Below are 22,233 nucleotides of genomic sequence, written 5' to 3' on the forward strand. Positions count from 1 at the left end.
ATTGTCATCGCCAATTAGTGCATTGTGGGACGCCCACAATGGATCAACTGTAGCGAGTAGAACGAAGTCCTTTGTGCTTCTCCAATGGCCCGCGGGCTCGTCAAGACTCATTTAGGGCCCCGAACAACGACGGAGCAGAAATGCCAACGAAAATGAAAACAAAAGACAGTTTAAGGAGAAAAAGGAGGACGGAGGAGGGAGGGAGGGGAGACAGGAGGAGGGGGGAGGTGGACAACGGTCACAGAGGAGTGGAGCAGTGGGCCTCTGCTCTCACAACATGAGAGGAGGGCTCTGACACACACACACACACACACACACACACACACACTCACACACACACACAGTCCCCCCTGACATGCTGTGTAGCGAGCTGCTGCACAAAAGCTGGCAGGGCCCCAGTGTTCCCAGTGACCTGGTTGTTCAGAGGCTCTTTGGCCACGTCCGAGCTTTCAGCAGGTCTGAGCCGAGCAGAGTGTCGGCTGTTTTTGTCACTGTTAAAGGAAACATCCGCTGTTTTCAGCCTTCATTTCACTTTACTCTTAATCACAAACATTCAGACGATGCAGGAAGAGCCAGTGTGCAACAACCAATCAGAAAACTCTGGTTTTAAAACATTAAGCCAGTGGAGAAGTGCTCAAATCTGCAGTTCCCTGAGCGTCCACTAGGGGTTGACCAAAACGCCTGGAAGAGACACACACAATTATAAAACAGCATCTTTACAGGAGAAATCAACGTGATAAGGTGGTGAAGTTTGTGTGATTAAAGGTATGGTGGATTGGACAGACGGGTTAGCGACTTTAGCCGTTAGCACACAGCGTGTGAGTGTGTGTGTGTGTGTGTGTTCTTGTTCTCCTGTCCTCTGCGGTACAGAAGAACAAACACGCGTGTGTTTGTCGTGGTTACCTGATCAGGAAAGGATGCAGGTCACGTCTCCTCGTGTTCTCCTCTAAGTCTTAATCAAACAGCACCTGGAAAACACACCACAAGCAATCAGGTAAGACTGTGTGTGTGTGTGTGTGTGTGTGTGTGTACACTGCAAAGATTGATGTGGTGCAGGCTTTACACATGAACTCCTCCTCCTCCCTGTTTCCTTTATTTATCAGAGTAACCTGAGAGAAGGTAAATCAGCGCAGAATGACTCGACATGGCTGATTTGTTGAGCACACACACACACTCACACACACACACACACACACATACAAACACACCCTGTGAGACCTTTGTCCCCTGGAGAGCGTTGTGACCTTTGTCCTATGTGGGCTATGGCTCAGTGTGTGTGTGTGTGTGTGTGTGTGTGTGTGTGTGTGTGATCACAGATACTCTTTTAATGTGTCTCTTTAAACACAAACACCTTTACCTGAGCTGTGTGCTTCGTTCACTCACACACTCTTATTTTCACACTTTGATCCAGTGAAGATAAAACGGTGTGTTCATGAACTCTGGTTTATTAAAAACTGGATTTATCTCCTGGTTGAGTTTACGTGACTATGAAAGAGTTAAAGGTGTGTTGTGATTTTGAAATCATACCAATACACCAATAGAAACATTATTCTGTTATGTGAGTGTGTGTACAGAGGAAATGTGTGTGTGTGGTCATCAGGGTGTGTGTGTGTGAGGAGACCTGATCCATCATGTGTGAGACCTTAAAGCTCTCCTGGTGAACTCACCTCTTAATGCAGGAAGTCATAAATACAACTCAGAGATGCGTTCAGGGGCCGCTGGGAGAAACCGCTTTCCACCAAGAAACCAAGAAATGCAAAAAATTCACGACATTGTTTTGATTATTACATCAGAACATGTGGAAAATTTGTTTTCAACATTTTTTTCTATTTTTTTTTCCTGTGGTTAGTGTAACACATATATAAATACAACTACAAACAAAAACAGATAAATAAAAAAATGCACTGATACAAGAAACAAAATCATATAACTAACTATAATCATCAAGAAAATTAATTCCTCCATAGAAAAATAATCTTTTTAACGTGAAAAGACATAGTAACATCGATAAAAACATTTACGCAGCACAAAAATATACTTTTGTATAACTCATCACTTATTGAGCTGTGCTCCTTGAATGTTTTTGTCTGTATTTACATTTTATTTCTTTACATAGTTCATTTTTTTGATTGTTTAAAATTTATCTGACTTTATTAGCGGATACTTTCCAAGGCTGGGGAAATCTGCTTTTCTCATTATTCAATTCTTGTACAGTTTTTGGGGCAACGATTCAGTAGTGATTCTTTGATATTTATTTATTTTTTTGCGATTTAAAGTTTGCTTTTTTAAAACCAGACCAAGTAAAAAAGTTGAATGATTATGATGTCCACAGACTATATCAGGAGCCATATTTCCCCCCAAAAATCAAATAATGTGTATGGAAGAGAAAAGAGCCACTGAAAAAAACTCAATATTTTATTTTATTGTATGTATTTATTTATGTATTTATTTTATTATTATTATTATTATTATTATTATTATTATTATTATTATTATTATTATTATTATCATTTATTTTTTATTCCTGAGAAAAAGTCAGAATTCCAACTTTGGGTGTTATTTTTTCTTAAATGTTTAGTGGCCCCAAATCTTCCTCCGTACATGTGAGTCAGTTTTTAAGATTTATTCAAGGATCTGACAGCTCAATTTTTTACCAACCCAATTTATAAAACAAAGACTAAAATAAACGACTTAAATTTAAAAAAAGAAAAAAGAAAAAAAAATTTGAAAAAGAAACAACGAAACACTGAATTTAAAATCATTAAACAAAAGATCCTGATGTTACAATACAGTAATTTTTTCTCTCCCACCTCTAATACTTTCTTAGTTTCATTCGTTTTGTTTTGTAATTTGTATACAAATTTAATTTTCTGTTTTTTGTTGTATCTAAAATGTACTGTAAAGTCAAAAAAAAATTTTTTTCACGTGTTAACTTCTGATCTTTCGCTGATCAGACTTTAAAAAACGTTTTCTGCTCATTTTTCTTCATCACACATGTCGCATGTGACTCAGAGTGACATGTCCCACAGCCCCTGAACGCACCACCCCCCGTGTGATGAGGAGCTGCAGCTTCAGACGGACTTCATTCCGTCCTCGCGCTCTCTGAGGGTTCGGACAGGCACGCGCTGCTGGAGTTCGTCACAGAGAAGTTTCGAACGTGGAGGATTATTTTCCCGCTCCCCGTGCAGAAACAGGAAACACGGCAGGTTTAAAACCCTGAGGAACGGTAACAGCTACCTGGAAGTTTCTTTTTCCTGCGCAGAGGGAGTAAACAGCCCGGGAGGAGACTTCAGGTGGATTTCACGCTGTGGGATCGGACGCTTCAGCTCCGTTTGACACTTTTTCCTCCACTTTTCCTCCAACATGAGACTTTTCCTCTCCTTCAGGAGCTGTGGAGGAGACGCAGAGCTGGTGAAAATGTTACAGGGTCGTTAAATTTATTGGAACGTGACCAGAGGAGATGAACTTTCTCCGAGCTCAGGTGAATGATTGACAGCAGACCTGTTTGGATTTACCCCCAGGACACAGAGTCTGTTTCTGAAGAAGCTCCTCCTTCACTTTTCACGTTTTAATGACTGTTAAAGAAACATTCTGATCACCCATGATGGAGTCATCGAGGTGCAGCTCCACGCTCCTGCAGCGCCTCTTTCTGCTGCTGGTCTGGGGTCCTGGTCTCACTTCAGGAGCCTCCAAGGACCTGGTGTGTGAGCCCATCACCGTCCCCATGTGCAGGGGCATCGGCTACAACCTGACCTACATGCCCAATCAGTTCAACCACGACACCCAGGAGGAGGTGGGGCTGGAGGTCCACCAGTTCTGGCCCCTAGTCCGGATCCGCTGCTCCCCAGACCTGCTGTTCTTCCTCTGCAGCATGTACACCCCCATCTGCCTGCCGGACTACCGTAAACCCCTTCCCCCATGCCGCTCCGTGTGCGAGCGAGCCAAGCGCGGCTGCTCCCCGCTCATGAGTCAGTACGGCTTCGAGTGGCCCGAGAGGATGAGCTGCGAGCAGCTGCCCCAGCAGGGCGACGACGTCCTGTGCATGGACCAGAACAGCAGCGAGACCACCACCCTGGCTCCTCTCTTCCCCAAGCCTACCTCCAAAGGCCGGACCAGACCCCCGAGTCCACCTCAGTGTGACAGGGAGTGTCGCTGCAGGGACCCTCTTGTTCCCATCAAGAGGGAGTCCCACACCCTGTACGGCCAAGTCCAAACCGGCCCCCTTCCTAACTGTGCCCAGCCCTGCCACCAGCCGTACTTCTCACCGGACGAACGCGCCTTCACCAGCTTCTGGATCGGGCTGTGGTCGGTGCTGTGCTTCATCTCCACGTTGACCACGGTCGCCACGTTCCTCATCGACATGGAGCGCTTCAAGTACCCCGAGAGGCCCATCATCTTCCTGGCGGCGTGCTACCTCTTCGTGTCTCTGGGCTACATCATCCGCCTGGTGGCCGGTCACGAGCGAGTGGCGTGCGGCTCCAGCAGCAGCCTTGGTGGAGACCAGTTGCACGTCCTGTACGACACCACCGGCCCGGCGCTCTGCACCCTGGTCTTCCTCCTGGTGTACTTCTTCGGCATGGCGAGCTCCATCTGGTGGGTGGTTCTGTCCTTCACCTGGTTCCTGGCGGCGGGGATGAAGTGGGGCAGCGAGGCCATCGCAGGATACTCCCAGTACTTCCACCTCGCCGCCTGGCTCATCCCCAGCGTGAAGACCATCGTGGTCCTGGCTCTCAGCTCCGTGGACGGGGACCCCGTGGCTGGGATTTGCTACGTGGGGAACCAAAGTCTGGAGAACCTGAGGGGTTTTGTCCTGGCCCCTCTTGTGGTCTACCTCTTCACCGGCTCGCTCTTCCTGCTCGCCGGATTCGTTTCGCTCTTCCGCATCCGGAGCATCATCAAGCAAGGCGGCACCAAGACGGACAAACTGGAGCGGCTGATGATCCGCATCGGGCTCTTCACGGTTCTCTACACGGTCCCTGCGACCATCGTGGTGGCCTGCCTGGTCTACGAGCAGCACTACCGACCCGGCTGGGAGCGGGCGCTGGCGTGCATGTGCCTCTCCGAGCGCCAGCGCCTGGGCATTGGCCCGGACTACGCCGTCTTCATGCTCAAGTACTTCATGTGCCTTGTGGTGGGAATCACCTCGGGGGTCTGGATTTGGTCTGGGAAGACTGTGGAGTCCTGGAGGAGGTTTGTGGCTCGATGCTGCCCCTGCTGGCAGCAGAAGGCGACAGCTCCCCCCTCCATGTACAGCGAGGTCAGTACTGCTTTGACCGGACACACAGGGACTGGGCTGACGTCAGGGATGTACCATAAAGCAGCTCCCTCGCATATATGAGCGGACTGGGGCCAGCTTTTTGGAGGACCAGGTCTGAAGTGAACTCTGGATCCTCAGGAACATTCAGAGGGAGTTTGGACAAACATCATGAGCTTGTGTATCGCTCTGACGACTGAGGATGAAAATGTACCAAAAGATTCAGAGTCTAAAAAGGGAATTTGTCCATGAAACGACTGAACGATCGGAGTTTAAACTTTATAAAATCAGGAGCAGAAGATTCACTGACTCACTGATTCTTTAAACTCAGAAATATTCGACGAACATTTTGTGTGAAAACATTCCTCAAACCTCAGAGAGTCCTGGATCCAAACAGGAAACACCTTTTCTGTGATTTAATCCTGAGAAACGAGAGAAAAAAACAACATATTTATTTTTGTAAATAGTGTAAAAATGTTGTGTAAAAATGGAAAAATCTCTGTACAGTGTGATACTTCTCAAACAACCACCGTCACTGCCACAAACCGGAGCGACCCCGAGAGGAACTCGTCTCCTGATTGTACAAACCTGTAGAAAAATGTGCAGTGTAATGTCCGTGTTTGACTTTGATATCAGGTGTGTTTTGTGTGATCACAGAGAGGGAGACGAGCTTTGTTGAAGCTCCGCTGAGCGAAGAGGAGTTTCAGTTTGACAGGAGCAGCGTTAGAGGCTCTGAGGTCACATTTAAAGACACTAAACTCTGTTTTTAACGCGTCTGATCTGTGAACATCAGAGGTGATCAGCTCAGGAGGGGAATGAAAGTGTGATTTAGCTCCATCTGGTGGTTCACAGCGGAACTGCAGCAGCCCATTAACCCACAGGTCCAGACTTTAACACCATTACTTTAGTTTTTCTTTTACTTAATGTCATAAAAACACTGCTAACAGACATACATTGTTAAATAATCAGTCAGTAAGAGTTTTTTTTAATTCATAACTAAAACAACTTAAACAGAGGTTTTAAGCTTTTCTTAATTTGCAGTTTATCCCTTTATTTAAAACTAATTTTACAGTTGATGCCCCTCTATCCTTCGCAAAAAAGATAAAATTATAAAACTTAAAAATAACTCACTAAGTTTAAAATTCATAAGAATGATGATGCTAAAATTAAACATTTAAAAACATCATTTATAATGTTTGATTTTGTATTTTTGCATCTTTTGGACCCCTTATCTGTGGAAAACATTTTTAAAATGCTAATGAGCATTTTGGCCAGATTCTAAAAATGTGGTGAAATTAAATTTCAGCAGTGAGAAACTGGTGATTATTTTTTACCCATATCATTTTTTATTTTTTCTTACCAATTTCTAACAAATAATTTCAAACGATATTTAATTTCTTATAAATATCTTTTTTGTTGTCTTTTTGTTTGTTTTTCCCTCTAAAGTTTGAAGGTTTGACAAAATATCAATGCCAGTGTTATATAAAATCTTTGTATTTTTGCATCTTTTGGACTCCTGACCAGTGGAAAAACAGTTTTTGATGGTAATAAGCATTTTTGCCAGATTCTAAAAATGTGGCAAAGTTAAATTTCAGCAGTGGGAAACTGGTGATTATTTTTGACCCATATCATTTTTTTTTTTTTCTTTCCAAACTTATTTCTAATAAATATCTTTTTTGTTTGTTTTTCCTCTTTAAAGTTTGAAGGTTTGCAGAACTATTGTTTCCAGTGATGATAATAAAAAATACCAGTTTGAATGGATCTGGTTTAAAAAAAATATTTGATAAAAAATTATTTCAAACGATTATTTCAGATGTCGCTTGTTGGACTAAAGGAGCATTTTCCTTTTAAAAGGGGCTCCAATTCAGGACTTCTTCTTCTTTTAAATATAACAATCTAATTTTTATTTCAAATGAACTGATATTATCAGGGATCTGTGGTCTGATGGGTAAAAATTACACCTAATGTCTGAGATTTGAACAGTTTCTTTCCCTGCTCATGTTTAGAGATGTTCTCTTTCTGTTGTTGGTCAACTGCTGTAACAGCTCCTGTGTGTTGGATTATTCTAATTTATCAGCCTGATTAATGAGTGAATGACTGAGTGTCGGTCAAACTGACGCTCAGGTTTGTGTCTGAGTGAATCCTGTCGATAGATTTCCTCAAAGGATAAAACACAGAGTTTGTTATAATGTGGAGATAAACGTGTCTCATGTTCATCTGAAGTGTTTCTGTAATAAATCTGAAGTTTCCAGAACTTTTTTCTGTCAAAGTTTTTCATGCTTCAGCTCTGCGGGACCGAGGGTTTTTGGATCATTTTGTTAACCTGCGGAATAAAATTTAAAGAGACAGGAAAATCTGTTCACAGACTCAAGTTAAATTTATGTCATAAAATCAGGTTCATAAAATAACTTAAAGTCATTATATTATTCAAAGTCTGACTCACCTCATCTCTGTCTCAGGTGCGTTGATGGATTCTCCTCCTGTAAGCTGCATCATATAAATCTCTTAACAAATTTGCCAAACTTTCTTAATTTTGAAAAAGAGAACAAAAACAAAACAAAACAAGAAATTATAGTAATACAAAAAAAAAATTCAAAAAAAAGTACAAAATTCAAAAATTTCCTTTTTATATAAAAAGCAAAAAAAAAAGAATTTAATAATTTGCAGAAAATTCCCCCTAAAAAAGAAATTTGCAAAAATTTGCAAAAATATTTAGATTTTTTTCTTGATTGAAAAAATGTCCCAAAAATTTAAATAAAAAATAAAGTTTTGAAAGTTTGTAAAAAATTTGCAAAATCCTCAGAAAATTAAAAGTGTGACAGATGTGATTCTACTTTGATGCTAATGCCGATTTGGCCAGGTTCAAAAATGTGGTGAAATTAAATTTCAGCAGTAAGAAACTGATGATTATTTTTGACCCATATCATTTTTTCTTTTTTCTTTCCAAACTAATTTCTAATAAATATCTTTTTGTTGTCTTTTATCATTAGTTCAACAAAATATTAATGCATGATTTCATTTAGTATCAGTGTCTTCAATCTTCAAAACCCTCTGTAAGAAAAATAAAAATTTTTAATTTCAATATTTTTTAAAGCTACAAGGAGCCACTGCAAAGGAGTCAAAGGGCCACATGAGGCTCCAGAGCCACAGGTTGAAGATCCTTGATCTCAAATTTTCAACTAGATCAATTATCAGACATTAGGCTAGAATCACAATTGATAGGCGTTATTGAAAAACAAAGACTACAGCTCCCATAATCCCCTGCTCAAAGGAAATACAGCAGAAGCTACATTTGATGTTTGACGACACGCCACACATCACACAAACCACCTCAGACAGCGTTTCTTTGTTACATGATTAGTGTTTATTTAAAATACTCCATCTGCAAATGTTTTTTTTTCAATTAAAAACAAGACAAATTTCACAGCTAGTAGCCTACATAGTAAGCAAAAAGGAGGGAGTGTCCGTCAGTCTGGCCCTCAGGGTCGCTGGAGTTTGTTCAAAGCTCTGCTCGGGACGAGCACGGACTCTGTGAACCAGTTTGGGGGCGTTGGGCTCTTTGAGGTCAGGATTGGCAGGATTTTTGGGGGGACAGGACTCAGACTCAACCCTGGTCTTAACAATATGGCGACCTAACTGCTGAAACACTGATCCAGACTCTGTAAACTGTTTCTATGTCTGACTCCAGGTTGGCACTCCTGATGAACAGCTGACTGCAGGTTTGTTTACGTCGTGGAATAATTAGAGATCAATACTTTCTCTGAAACATGCTCCGAATAAAAAAAAACAAATACAAAACTGTGGATAATGTACTAAAAGTAGAATCAAACTGTTGGACTTCACCGTAAACACGTCAAACGTCTGAGGAGGAGGAGGCGTCGCCATTCTGAGGATATCTCAAAGAGAGACACGTTTCAGCTGAAACTGAATCTCTCTGTTTTTAAGAATCATGACACCCCCGCTCAGACATAACGTTTGGATTTAACTCTAATTTACAAGGAACGACTTCATCTGATGTTAAATCTGCTGGAAAGTGTTTTCTTCAGCCTCAAAAACTCCATGAAAAGACAAAAGCAACAACACCTCATCCAGCTTTGCTCACGCAAACTTAACAGAACTCTGAGCCTTCCTGAAGTTTCATTTTCTTTTCCCTCAGTGGATTTTCAGACTGTTTTGCTGCTTGTTTTGTTTTTTGTCTTTCCATGAAGTTTGTTAACGCCTTAATAAGTGAACACACCTCATCCTCATCCTGCAGGAAAACGCTCGATGTTTCTCCTGGGAGTGCGGGATAATTAAGAAATAAATATGAGATACGTAAAAGAAGAAGAACCGTGTAGTGACGTTTTGGGTTAACACCTGAATTTCAAGTTAAATTTGACAATCACAGCTCGAGCAGGTCAAACAGGAAGTCCTCCTCCCACGTCAGGGCTGTGTCGGCGGTGGCGGCTCTGTTTGTCCAGGACTGACCTATGACAGCACAGCGTTGGAGTGTCGTATACCTATCAGGTTGTCTGCGCTGAAGGATCGTCTCATGGCGGCTCGGCTCAGGTCCTTGTACTTGTCCTCACAGAGTCTTGAAATGGCCTGAAGATGAAACGTAAGGAGAAGGTGTTTATGGCGTTGGAGTCGCTGAGACGAACTGAAGCGACAGGAGGAAGTCTATGACAAACACTCACCTCCAGTTTCTGGGCTCGCTGGTTGTTCAGAGGCTCCAGAGGGAAACTGAGGTTGTTGTCGTCGGCCAGCTGCCGCAGGTCGAAGTAGTACTTGGCGTACACGCTGGCTGGCACGTTGATATTGAACTGCAGAAGTTCCAGGAAGTGGCGCTCCATCTCGTTCCTGGAGACAGGAAAGAGGAGTCAGAGTCGATCCAAAGGAAAAACATTTCTCTGACTACGGCAAGCCCTTTGAACATTTAATATCTAGTCTGGATATGTAAAACAGATACCCACAACTTAAAGGGGACATATCCTGCTTGTTTCTCCTTTTCACTATGCCAGACTAGGATGTCTGTAAAGCATTTCTGCCCTCAGTACAAGTCATTTAGTTCCTTCATTGCCCCACAATAGCGTTCTCAATATCCTCATTTTAGGCCATTCTGAAGATCTCGTTGAAACGCTCCGTTTGCAGAATGACCTCCAGTAACCTCGCAACATCACAGCCCTTTGTGCTCTGATTGGTCAGTTCTATCAGAGGGGCGGAGGGGGTGGAGCCAGGGGGCGGTTTTTACAGCATGGCAATATTTACAAAATCGCCACACTGAATGGAGCAGACCGAGCGAGTTTGCTGTTTGCCAAAACTTCACCGTAAGGCATTGATAGCACTAATAAAATGGCAGAGTGTAGGATATGTCCTTTTGTATTGGACCCCGAGTCAGACCCGGACGGTTCTGCAGCTCAGGAGGAAGAAAATCCCCCTGGACACAGATCATCTCAGGACGCTTCAGTGTGGTGATATAAACAAACGCAGGTAGTCTGCCAGGACGAAGAGACACGATGAGAACTAGAGCCTTATTTAGCGGTGTTTTTGTGTGAAAGTAAAGCGCTGAAAATTCTCTAAATAAAGCGTGAATGCAGACTGATATCAGATTTTTTCAGTGGGAGTCCGTTTATTTGTGTTTTTGGTCAAGTAAAATATGGCCCCGTCTGAGTGCAGAGGAAACCAGCAGAGGAGCAGGGAGGGGGTGTTTGGTGCGAGCACTCTGGGCTTCTGCTGCACAAAAACACTGCTGTAGGGGTAATTTCTGCCCTAAACCTTGTGATAGGACCCAACTTGTTCCATCCCGGAGTATCACTTTAAGATATCTTTAACTGTCTGGATAGTCCAAACTGAATTAGAGATATCTGGAAGTGACATTTAGGATGCGTGACGAGGCGAAGGGCAGCTTTCGGGGAGTCATTGCAGATATCTGTAACTCAGTTTTAACTAGTGGAAACTGAGCTACAGATATCTCTAACTGTCATTGTGACTAGTTAAAACTGAATTATAGATATCTCCAACTGTATTTTTGACTAGTCAAAATTGAATTGTCACTAGTTTTAATTATGCTGTTGATATCTATAATGTTAATTCCGGAGAGTCAAATGAAGCTATTAAATGTTAACGTTTGCCTGCTCGATGAGACGCTCAGGTTTAAAACAAAAGTGAAGCTGGATCAAAGGTCAGACTTTAAATTTGTGATGAGCTGGACTCCAAACACACACACGCTCACACACACATGCAGGTAATCAGACTTCACATTTCATCTTTGGAGACAACAACCTCCATCATCCTCATCATCTCAGCTCAGGGAGGTGGTCGCCACAGAGACAGCATCTCAGATGCTTTGTTGGTCAGCAAAGGTGCTGAGAGTGAGCCTGAGTGTGTGCCTGAGTGTGTGAGTGTGTGTCTGGTCTCCCAGGGCAACTAATGGAGTGGGCGAGAGCTGGGGGCCATTATGTAGAAGCAGTGAGAGCACTTGAGACCCTCCCCTGCATTTCTCCCTCCCTCCCTGTTCGTCTGTGCGTCTCCTCTCTGCTCCCTTCCTCCATCGCTCCACGCAGACCGGCTCAGCTTACAAAGACACTTCAATGATGGCCACGAAATTAGAGCGCCGAGAGCGCGGGTCAGAGACAGACGAGAGAGGGAGGAAGGATGGAGGATGATGGAGGGAGAGGACGGATGCAGGCGGTGAACGCACCTTTCCAAATCACAAAAAACAAGGAGGCACTTTCAACCTCACACACACACACACACACACACACACAAAGAGGAAAAGCAATTGTAGGAAATAAAGCCGTGGTGCTCCAGCCCGTGGCCTCTCCTGCAGCTTCCTCTCTCTGCTTTAAGTGCATCTTTGTTGTTTCATCTCCTTTATTGAACGAGCAGCACACAGCGACGGCGCTCGCTGCGTCTGATTCATATTCGAATTCGTTTTTCTGTATCTCAGGTTTCTGAGACGGGGAGCAGGGATGTTATGTCAAGGCCACAGGTGTATGGATTATTGTGTTGATGAAGAGCATCATCTTCTCAATACCTGGATCTAAAAGTTACTGAAGCTAAATTTTCTGCTTTTGGATGATTTAGAAAAGTGAACGGTGTCATGGACTCCATAATCCAGGAATCTGTAACCTTTACTTCTCAAAGAGCCGTTTAGCCTCAGCTCACCTGGAGCCACAAAATCAACTTTATCTTCACATTGAGACAAAAAAGTGCATAATCTGCTGAATAATTACCTAAATGAGAAGTTTTTGTGAGTGTTTTGTGATTTCTTAGTTTTTTATTTTTAATAAATCTGCAAATTTGAGAAGTTTCAATAAGTTGAAAATAATTTTAACAAAAAATTCAAAAATATGTTAAATAAAAAAGGATTAAAAAATGGGCAAAATTGTGATATTTCAAAACATTTGCTGAAATGTAATTTTGAAAAAAAATAAATAAATAAATAATGCAACTTCAAAATTTTGCTTAACTTCCAAATATGAAAAACTTTCTAAAATTGCAAAAATGGGGATTTATATGAAGAATTCAAAAATTAGCTTAATATTAAAAATATGGATTTTTTTTCTTAATTTGCAAAAATGTCAGAAAATTGAAATAAAAAAAAATCCAAAAAATTGCAAAAAAATCTAAAGCTTTATTTCAAGAGGTGTATCATAAATACCCTCTGTAAGAAAAATTGAAACACCCTTTATTTTAATAATATTTCTAAAGCTACAAGGAGCCCCATGAGGCTCCAGGGCCACAGGTTGAAGACCCCTGCCATAAGCCATAAACTTCCCCTGAAGGCCCTCAGAGCTCCACCTCCTCCCCTCAGGTAACTCACATGTCCTCCACGGTGATGTCTTTGAGGATCTGGCAGTAGTCTACGTTCCACACGGCCTGGTCGTCCCACACTTTGGAGGCCAGCAGGATGGCTCCCAGGACGATGCGCTTCCAGTTAGCGGGGCAGATATCAAGTTCAGCGTAGGTCAGCAGGCGTTCCAGGTATACCTTCAGAAAAGAGGAGGAAACAGAGGTCAGGAGATCCTGAAAGTGACGAATAAAAACTGGTTTCCTCTTTTGGAAACATGCCTGAGGTGTCGGGTAGAGATTTATTTTGTTTCCATTAGTTATTGAACAGAAACATGTGGATGCAGCTTGTGTGTGATCCTTACAGAGGAGACTCTTCTGTTTACTGTCATCTGAAGATGTCTGTTTGTTGGAGTTTACTGCCCCCTGGTGGCCGTTTTGAGGTAACACCTCTTCACATCAGTGCATTAACTCTTTTTTTTTTTTTTTGCTTTCTCAACAGTAACATTTTCCAGAGTTACTACAGCTTAAGGAAAGTTAAAGTTAATGTTTTAAGACTTTTTGATGCCATTTGAAACTAGATTTAAGACTTACTTCACAAAAACCACAGACGGAAAACACGCTGCATTAATTACACAGGGTTTGGAACAATTAATAGAGTCCCAGCTGCAACCACATTAATGTTTGCTGGTTCTGCTATCATTTATTTACTTTTATTCATATCATTAATATCTATTGTATATAAAAATACATATTCCTCAGGAATAAAACGGACACAAACAAAATTCATTAACAGATTTACAAAAACAAAACATCTAAGGGAGATTAGTGCATACTTGTACTCTAATACTCAATTTATTGTCAAAAGGGTTTAGAGGCTGTTTATATGACAACGGTTTTAGGGTGAAACGTAAAAGTTTTGTTGTGTTTCGGCCTCGCGTTTACATGGAAACAGAAGTTTAGCCAACCTGAAAGGCAAACTTTAGAAAACGGCCTCCAGAGTGGGATTTTTCTGAAGCGCTGCTGACACCGTTGCCATGTAAACAGTAAGCCGGCATTTCCTGCAACAGTAGCATTGTTTCAATCGTGGTGATCTCTTCTTGTGCTGCTCAATCTGTTGAATCTGTGACTGTCTTTAACAAAATGAGCATCTGTTGCTTCATTTCTGCTCTCAGCATTCACCAACACACCAGATGATCGGCCCAACTCTACTTCAGTGGAGATCTACCAAAAGCTGCTTCTGGACCCGACAGTTATAGTGCCTCCTACAGGCCTGGCATGCTTACTACAGCATTTTCAGTCCCTCAGGGTTTCCGTGTAAATGCAGATTTTTTTTCGCTGCGTTTTAGCGTTTTTTGATGCAACGTTGTCCTGTAAACTGGACACACAACATTTAATCAAACTCAATCAAATCGAAACAGGTGATGATGATGTGTGCCCTCACACCTGCTTCCAGATGTTGTCAGACCTAAGCTAAGTGTTATTTAATGCATCTGTTCTTTGCTACATACCTAAAAGATAAAAAAAAAAAAACTCAGATATCCATGTTTCTAAAGAGAAATATTTTGGTTTTTGAATTTTCCAGTTTGACAGAATCATGTTTCGGCAGACAAGAAAGCCAAACCAACTGACGCTCCACGATTATGACGTGATATCACAAGAGTCACATGGTAAATTACTTAATAAATATAAATATTTTTTGAGATGTGTGACCATTTACAACGATAATAATGTGTGTTAACATTTTTAAGACTTTTAAAGATTAATTTAAAATATTTTAAGCCATCTGGACCTTGTTTTTACATTCATGAATTCAATGCTTTTAAGACTTTTTAAGGATCTGCAGGAACCCTGTTTTCAGAAAACACCAAAGATTGAGGCATTTTTAAAAGTAACCCTTGATTTGGACTTTTAAACATTCATGAAAACATCTTTAGCACACTTGATTATCTATTAGAACATCTAAAAAGTAAATAAAACGAGTAAGTGCAAGCTTTAACTCAGACTCACTAGAGTGACGATGGCACACTCCGCAGTGAGCTGTGCGGCGCTGAAGAGCGTCCTGACAAAGCGGTAGATCAGTTTGTGTTCTGGGTCTACACGCGAGTACTCGTCTGGCACTGGCTCTCTCTGTGAGGGAGAAACACACACACAAACACACACACAAACGTCAGGTTTTCAGTCGGTTAAAGAGGGTTCATCAGTGGATGAGTATCTCCATCATCCAGGTAAACAGCTGGCTATACTCACTGATAAAGGGTGCAACTTCTCATCAAAGATGTCCAGTGACCTGTCAGAGTCCCTGAGGAAAACACAACACATTAATCAACACAACGTCAGCAACATTAACCTGAGCAGATTCAGATCTGTTTGTGCACTGACCTGTTTTTGATGTGGTAGTATATGGCTAACGTGACACTGAGGACAGAGGAGGAAAAACAAACATCAATGATTAGTTTTGAAACACTCGCAGCAGCAGATTAGTGGGTTTTTCTATCTATGACCACACACTGTGACTGAGGCATTCAGCAGGAATCCCCGTCTGAACACGCCGTCATAATCCTGTTGAAATGTGTCCAGATTCTCTGAAATAATGTCATTACAGAGGAGAGTCCTGAATCAGGAGGACATCTGGTTTAGTCACGCATCCATTGAGCATTATTCGGGATTACCACCCTGTGACGTAACAGGATTTTCTCAGAGAAATGACGGACTTTTAGGGGCGCCTCTGCGTTATGTGTTAATAATTCTCACCATTTGATTGTGCTTTTGAGGTTTGGCTGGCTGACCGTGTTGTCGTCGATGAAGATTGTGGAGCAGGAGCTGTATTTCTTCGACAGTGGTCCGGGAGATACCTGGAGACGGTGAAATCACAGAATCAATGATCTGAGAGCAGATTTTAGCATCGATAGCTTCATATCACCTGTTTCCAGACATCAAGCTGAGGCAATCTGACGTTTCAGACAGGATTAGATTTAGTCAAAAATTGGGAAAACTATAAAACTGGCACCAAACCACAGGTGCAGCGGAGGAGGGTGTGTCCTGAGGTTATGACTTGGAGGGTTTTTACAGAAAAGAAACTTTAAAGAGGGATGGGGATCAGGAAGTGACTCTCGCTGAGAACCAGATCAACAGTCCCTTATCGATGCCTTCCTTTAACTTCTGCGGGTCTTGCATAACGAGGATGATACGCATCGTGAGAAGCAGTCAAGTCGATCAACAAAGAGACTGAAGCAGCAAAAAGTGATGCAAACCGTGCAACGTCTGAAATCTAAGCAAGTGTTTACACCTTATTTATGTCTAAAATGATCTTATTAGACCTTAAATTAGTCAGAAAAGTGTCTTCAACCCAATCTTAAGTGACAAAATGATGGTGATAATGCTTGATTGTGATTGTTAAGCCTCATAAAAAGCTTCTTTACTCGGTGAAACTTTCATCCTCCTGTTTTAACACAAAGCTTAAGCGCTCAGAGCTCTCATATTGTTTTAAAAGCTTTCCATACTGTCAGGAATAAAACACTCAAAGCATTTCTGACACTCTGGATTTGCAGAAGAGCTGAACATTCATTTATCAGATTTATGATCCACTTACATGACTGATATGATTTATGTGGTTGCTTTTCCTCTTGTCTCGAACTGAAAAAGGAGAAGAGATGTTCAGCGGTGAATCAGGTGACACGCGTGGTGTTTTGTGAATCACTGTTTTGAGTGTCAGGATTGCTCACCGTCTGTCTGGGACTTGCTGAGGAAGATGGTACTTCCCCGGGCGTGGTCTGACGGGTTGGACTCCAAGGCCAGCTCTGAGGAAACAAAAAGTTGACACGAGTCGTTCATGAAAGCAATTAACGACATTTGTGAGGAGACACAAACCACAGGAAACCATTAGCAGACACATCGTTTTAATATCGATTTCTGCAGGAACAAATTTGCGATTGAAAGCATCATGGCGTGATAATTTCTGTATCACTAACGCCTTCCTAAAGTCTAAAACGTAAAGTCTGATCAGTGATTTTACAGGGTTCCTACAGCTCAAGGCAAGTTAAATCTAAGACTTTTTAAGAAATCAAATTTAAAAAGAAGTCGACAAAGAACCACAATTGAAACAAACAAAACCAACAAACAAAAACGCCAAATCATCACTTTTTACCTTTTTTTAACCCCATTTTTACAACTTCATGCCTATTTTGCCCCATTCATCTTTTTTGGCCACTGTCACAACCATTTTTAAACTTTTTCATGGTTTTTGTAATCTAATTCTCAATTTTGCTGCCATAATCAGTTTTCCTAAGCCACTTTTGGATTTTTTTGCCAATTTTTCCTCATTTTTTTTCTCTCTCCAGGCACCCTAGGTAGAACCAAGACATGCGTCTGCTTTAAAAGTTCCTGGTGCAACCACATCACCGTTTTGTTAGTCCCGCTATTGTGATTACGCCATGTTGTCACAAGAATAAATCAGGAAATTATTTAGAAAAATAGATAAATGTTACTTAATTTTTTTTTTTTACTTCAAACTAACATAAATCTCACCAATGTGTTCAATTTTTAAAGACTTTTGAAATTTGGATTGAAGACTTTTTAATGCCAATTCAGGCCTTATTTTTAGAATTATGAATTCAATGCCTTTTATACGGAAGCATATTTTTTTCATTGGTTTGTTTTTTGTTATAATTATTTTTGTTTTATGAGTATTTTTTTTGTGGTTTTTAGTTTTGTTTTTCTGATTAATATTTTTTTATTGTTTTTTTTTTTGGTATAATTATTTCTGTTTTTATGAGTAATTTTTTTTTTGTTTTCAGATTATTTCTTTCCTGTTTGGAGTAATTTTTTTCCTGAAGTATCGAGCTACTTGGAAATCCCACGAGAACCTCCCTCCATGGGAGTTGTCTGCAGGTTGGAGGTTCTCACAGGATTTCGAAGTAGCTCGATACTTCAGGAAAAAAAATTACTCCTAAAAACAGGAAAAAAGTGATCTGAAAACAGAAAGAAAATTACTCATAAAAACAGAAATAATTATAACAAAAAAAAAAAAACAATAAAAAAAATAATAATCAGAAAAACAAAATTAATTACCACAAAAACAAACCGAAGAATAAATTACTCTGAAAAACCTGAGTTGTTTTTCTTTTTTCTTCAAGTGAATGCAATACGCTTCCGTACTTTTAACACTCTCCAAGGATCCGCGGGAACTCTGTTTTATAGACTTTCCTTGCAGTCAGGGAAAGTGGATGTGGAGGTATTTATAGACCAGACTTTAAGCTTCAGTAATATTTACATGAAAAGGCCTGAAGGTGAAATTTAAACAGCCCTGGTTTACATCCGAGCACGGCTCAGAGAAATGTGTTCTTTATCTAAATCCGCGCAGACAGCACATTACATAAAGGACTGAGGATTAGGCGATGGCTGCATTTGTGAAGTGAAGACAGCAAGAGGAGACACGAGGAATGTGGAGAGGACTGCTGGACTGATTCTGGACCCCCTGCTGAACAGCTGGTCACACCTAACAACACACACACACACACACACACACACACACACACAGAAAGAACGCTGACTGTGCACGTCTGGGAGTCAATGAGAAGTGGCAACACTTGTGTCTGCTTGTACGAGACTGAGTTTGGACTTTCATCACAAAGAAATATCTGAGATGCCTTCCCAATCAGGGGTCTGCTTCCCAGCACGAGAAGACAAACTTTGAAGAAGGTCATCCCAAGATAGCAAAGTTATTTCACACTGTTTCTCTGCTGATGCTCAGGGAGTTTCACCATGTAACACATCACAGGATGCAGTTTGTTCAAGGGCACATACGAGCTGGGATAAAACCTCTAATGTCTTCCCCTTACAGGACTAATAATGGATATAGAGCCTATTTTCATTGCTAATATCCCGGGGTTAATATGGCGCCAAGGAGATAAGGGGTTTGTTTTCAATGCTAATGTCAGACTCTGTAACATGACACCCCTGTGATCAAAATGAAGCGATGCCCGGCTAAAGAGAGCCAAGAATGTCATCATCATCCTCAGTCTGACCAGGCACACTGCTGGCAGAAGGATGGGACGGCTATAAACACAACTGACAACCTGTCACTGAGTTGTTTTATCTACGGTTACATTAAATACTGAACCAGTTTGTGTTTCTATACAGAGGGGTTGTTGTTGTTCTGGTGGCAATACTACTGAAAATACAGGATCTGGTCAAAACACATGTTGCAGTCAGATAAAGCTCAAGCTGTTGGTGTAGCAGTAAAGAAAGATGTTTTGGATTTCACTTTGTTGTCTCTAATGATGATTCAATGTCATTTGTTGGTCCTCTATAAGAAGTCTTAAAGGGGACATATCATGCTTGTTTCTCCTTTTCACTATGCCAGACTAGGATGCCTGTAAAGCATTTCTGCCCTCAGTACAAGTCATTTAGTTCCTTCATTGCCCCACAATAGCGTTCTCAATATCCTCATTTTAGGCCATTCTGAAGATCTCGGAGCTCAGGAGGAAGAAAATCCACCTGGACACAGATCATCTCAGGACGCTTCAGTGTGGTGAGTCAAAGCGGTACTGTAACATGTAGAGTTTATACGTGGAAATATAGGCAGACTTCACCAATAAACTATTTCTCTAACAGGGCTCCATCCTGCTCCTTCACTTTTCTCTGTCTGTTTTATCCATCATGCTGAAAGTGTCGTCTAAAGATCGCCTCTACCGTCAGTTCCTCACTATGTTATTACCGCAGCATTATTGTGGTCCAGGTTCACAGTGCATGTCAGAACAAGCATGCAAATATCACAGTCTCACAAGTATTATGACGTCTGCTAAAACTACAGTGTTTTAACTGCTAATTCACCATGTAAAGCCGAGCTGCTCAGCAGAGCAGAGTCCCTGCATCCAGCATCTGAGGGGGGATACTCGGCTCTTGGTGGGTGTATCCCTCGGTGGCGGTTGTGTGACTAACTGACATCACAGAGGAGGAGCTGCTTTATCAGATTACTTCAATAAAAAGAAAGAATCCTTGTGTCGTCACAACGGTCGTAATCTCGTAGCCAACTGGCAATGACCTATTTTCAGAGGCATCAAATCTCGTTCTAGGATATCAGAAAAAATACTATATCTCATTTTTTGAAAATTCAGGGGGTGTAAGGTCTTGTTTTCAAATTTATTATATTACATGTAAGTATTAAATCAAGAATAAGCATGATATGTCCCATTTAACAAAATGTGTTTGCACAACTAATATCAATTGGTGGTAATACTACTGAAAGCCTTCATTATCTTTCATAATCCAACCGTGACAGCTTCTGGGTACATGGTGCAGGCTTCCTGATCCACGATTTGTTTTTATTCCCAGTTATCACTGCCTGCCACAAAACATCAACAATCATTTCCAAACAGGAGCAGCTGTGTCACACCCATTGTTCTGCAAGACTCACAAACTTGCACAGTGCTCTGTATCAGCTGCTGGACGGCTTCAGATATTAGAGTCAGTCTTGTAAAGCTGAAAATGTAATAAAATTATGTTTAAAGGGGGTATATACTGGTGTGTTATATTTTGAATAAGCGGATCCTTCCCTGAAAGTTCACTTGTGTGCTTAAGACAATGGGAGGATTTTCACAATGGCAGTGACTGAATCAAGATGGAACTCCCTATAAACAAACAAAAGGCTCAAACACAGTATGGAAAACAAGTTAAGGCAATCAGAGCTGAGTGGGGCTACACCTACCATCGGGGACCTCCCTGTCGCTGATGTGCTGCAGGTAGGGCACGGTGTTGTCATCGCTCACTTCGGTGCTGGTCTGGAACTCCTCCAGCCGCTCTGCTGGTTGCCTCGACGGTAGCTTGGGGCTCGACTCGGGGGAGACGCAGCATGATACCGTGTTCCCCATTCCAAACCGGGTGTAATCTTCACACAGTCGCAGCCAAGTCCAAGTAGTGCAAAAATTCCTAGCTAGCTAAAGTTAGCTTCCTCTAACCTCATTAACATTACCAGGCTATAGTCAGTGTTAGCACAACACTAATGCTAAATCGCCGCTGTCCACCTCCTCCCTGGAGCCGCATTCCTGTCCATTTGTTGGTGTGTCTCAGCAAGCAGCCCAGCAAGAGTTAGCCAAATAGGCTTAACCTCCTCTGAAAATAAATCTACTTTATTCCTGGTGTGTTGTTTCCAAAATTATAAGCAGTTTTTAGTTAAAAGCCAGCGGCTGCCAGTTCATTCATTCATTCACAATGCTAAAGTTTCTGTGCTAAGTAGCTAACTAGCATCATAGCAAGCTGGCTAGCTCTGAGTTAGCTCGTCTATTTAATTTATTTTCTGCTCAACAATAATTAATTTTTGGCAATGCAGATACCACATCTAGCTCTAAAACAAACAATACCAAGATTGTAATTCGAGAAATTGTAATAAAATACGTTTCAGATGACTTTCCAAACGGTCCCCCAGATATCTCCCAGCACTCGGGTCGGTGTACTGGCAAATCTAGTCCGAGGCTTCTGCGGCCTCCAGGAAAATCCCAAGGTTCAAAAAGGAGAAAATCCCAAACTGAGGGCTGGAATACAAAAAGAATAGTTTGGCAATGTTTCGATCCGGTTCTTTAAGAGACAAACATCGCTTAAAGCTGGTCCGGGCTCCCCGAACAGTGCCTCCACCCCGTCAGATTTGTGCTGGAGGTCCTCCCAGCCACCGCCGCCATCTGTTGCCGGAGCTCACAAATGGTACCACTTGGAAGGGATCTGTTGTAGCCCCGCCTACCCAAGAATTCCATTCACTCCTATTGGCGGAGCCATCAAAACAAGCCGATTTGAAGCTTCTCATTGGTTGATGGAGCTGTCTGTTGGAGACGATTTAAACAGATGAACTGTATTTACAACTCTGCTATTTTGGTATCGTCACTGATCCACACCCTTTTTTGACAGTGAAATCTAAAGGCCGTCCTCTATTGCACGATCTACCTGTCAATCACAGCTTTCCATCTCATTCAAGGATACTTGTATAAACTTTATAGTTGATTTAATGAGCCATGTGTCATTACACATTTGGAGCCTCCTGTGAGACGTTTGAGCTGGTTAAGAAACAACTAAAAATCATGCTCATATCCATAAAAAGCCTATTTTCTATCAGAATACTCTTTTTTGGACATGTTGAGACATGATCCACAAAGACCCCCTGACCACAGAAAAGCACAAAAATCAACATAACCCCAACACAATAAAAAAAGCTAACAACA

At 41.7% G+C, this 22,233-nt stretch overlaps 2 protein-coding genes across 2 annotated transcripts; one reads left to right on the top strand and one right to left on the bottom strand.

Moving 5' to 3' along the window:
• The first annotated feature begins 3,104 nt into the window (after positions 1-3,104).
• fzd5 (frizzled class receptor 5) lies at positions 3,105-7,449 on the top strand. The gene has a single exon (XM_074694376.1). It carries the CDS (start codon positions 3,602-3,604, stop codon positions 5,336-5,338), a length of 1,737 nt encoding a protein of 578 aa, XP_074550477.1. The 5' UTR covers positions 3,105-3,601; the 3' UTR covers positions 5,339-7,449.
• Positions 7,450-8,615: 1,166 nt separating this feature from the next.
• On the bottom strand, positions 8,616-21,725 carry ccnyl1 (cyclin Y-like 1). The gene is made up of 10 exons (XM_074694377.1): positions 20,733-21,725; positions 16,750-16,824; positions 16,617-16,660; positions 15,779-15,879; positions 15,407-15,442; positions 15,275-15,326; positions 15,035-15,154; positions 13,059-13,225; positions 9,931-10,093; positions 8,616-9,838 (listed from the first exon to the last, which is right to left on the bottom strand). The coding sequence occupies exons 1-10, from the start codon at positions 20,893-20,895 to the stop codon at positions 9,722-9,724; spliced, it is 1,038 nt and encodes a 345-aa protein (XP_074550478.1). The 5' UTR covers positions 20,896-21,725; the 3' UTR covers positions 8,616-9,721.
• Between the last annotated feature and the right edge of the window lie 508 nt (positions 21,726-22,233).

The sequence above is a fragment of the Halichoeres trimaculatus genome, unplaced genomic scaffold (assembly GCF_033239565.1).
Source record: "Halichoeres trimaculatus isolate MK-OKI-2021-1 unplaced genomic scaffold, fHalTri1.1 fHalTri1_scaffold_19, whole genome shotgun sequence".
Taxonomy (NCBI): Eukaryota; Metazoa; Chordata; class Actinopteri; order Labriformes; family Labridae; genus Halichoeres; species Halichoeres trimaculatus.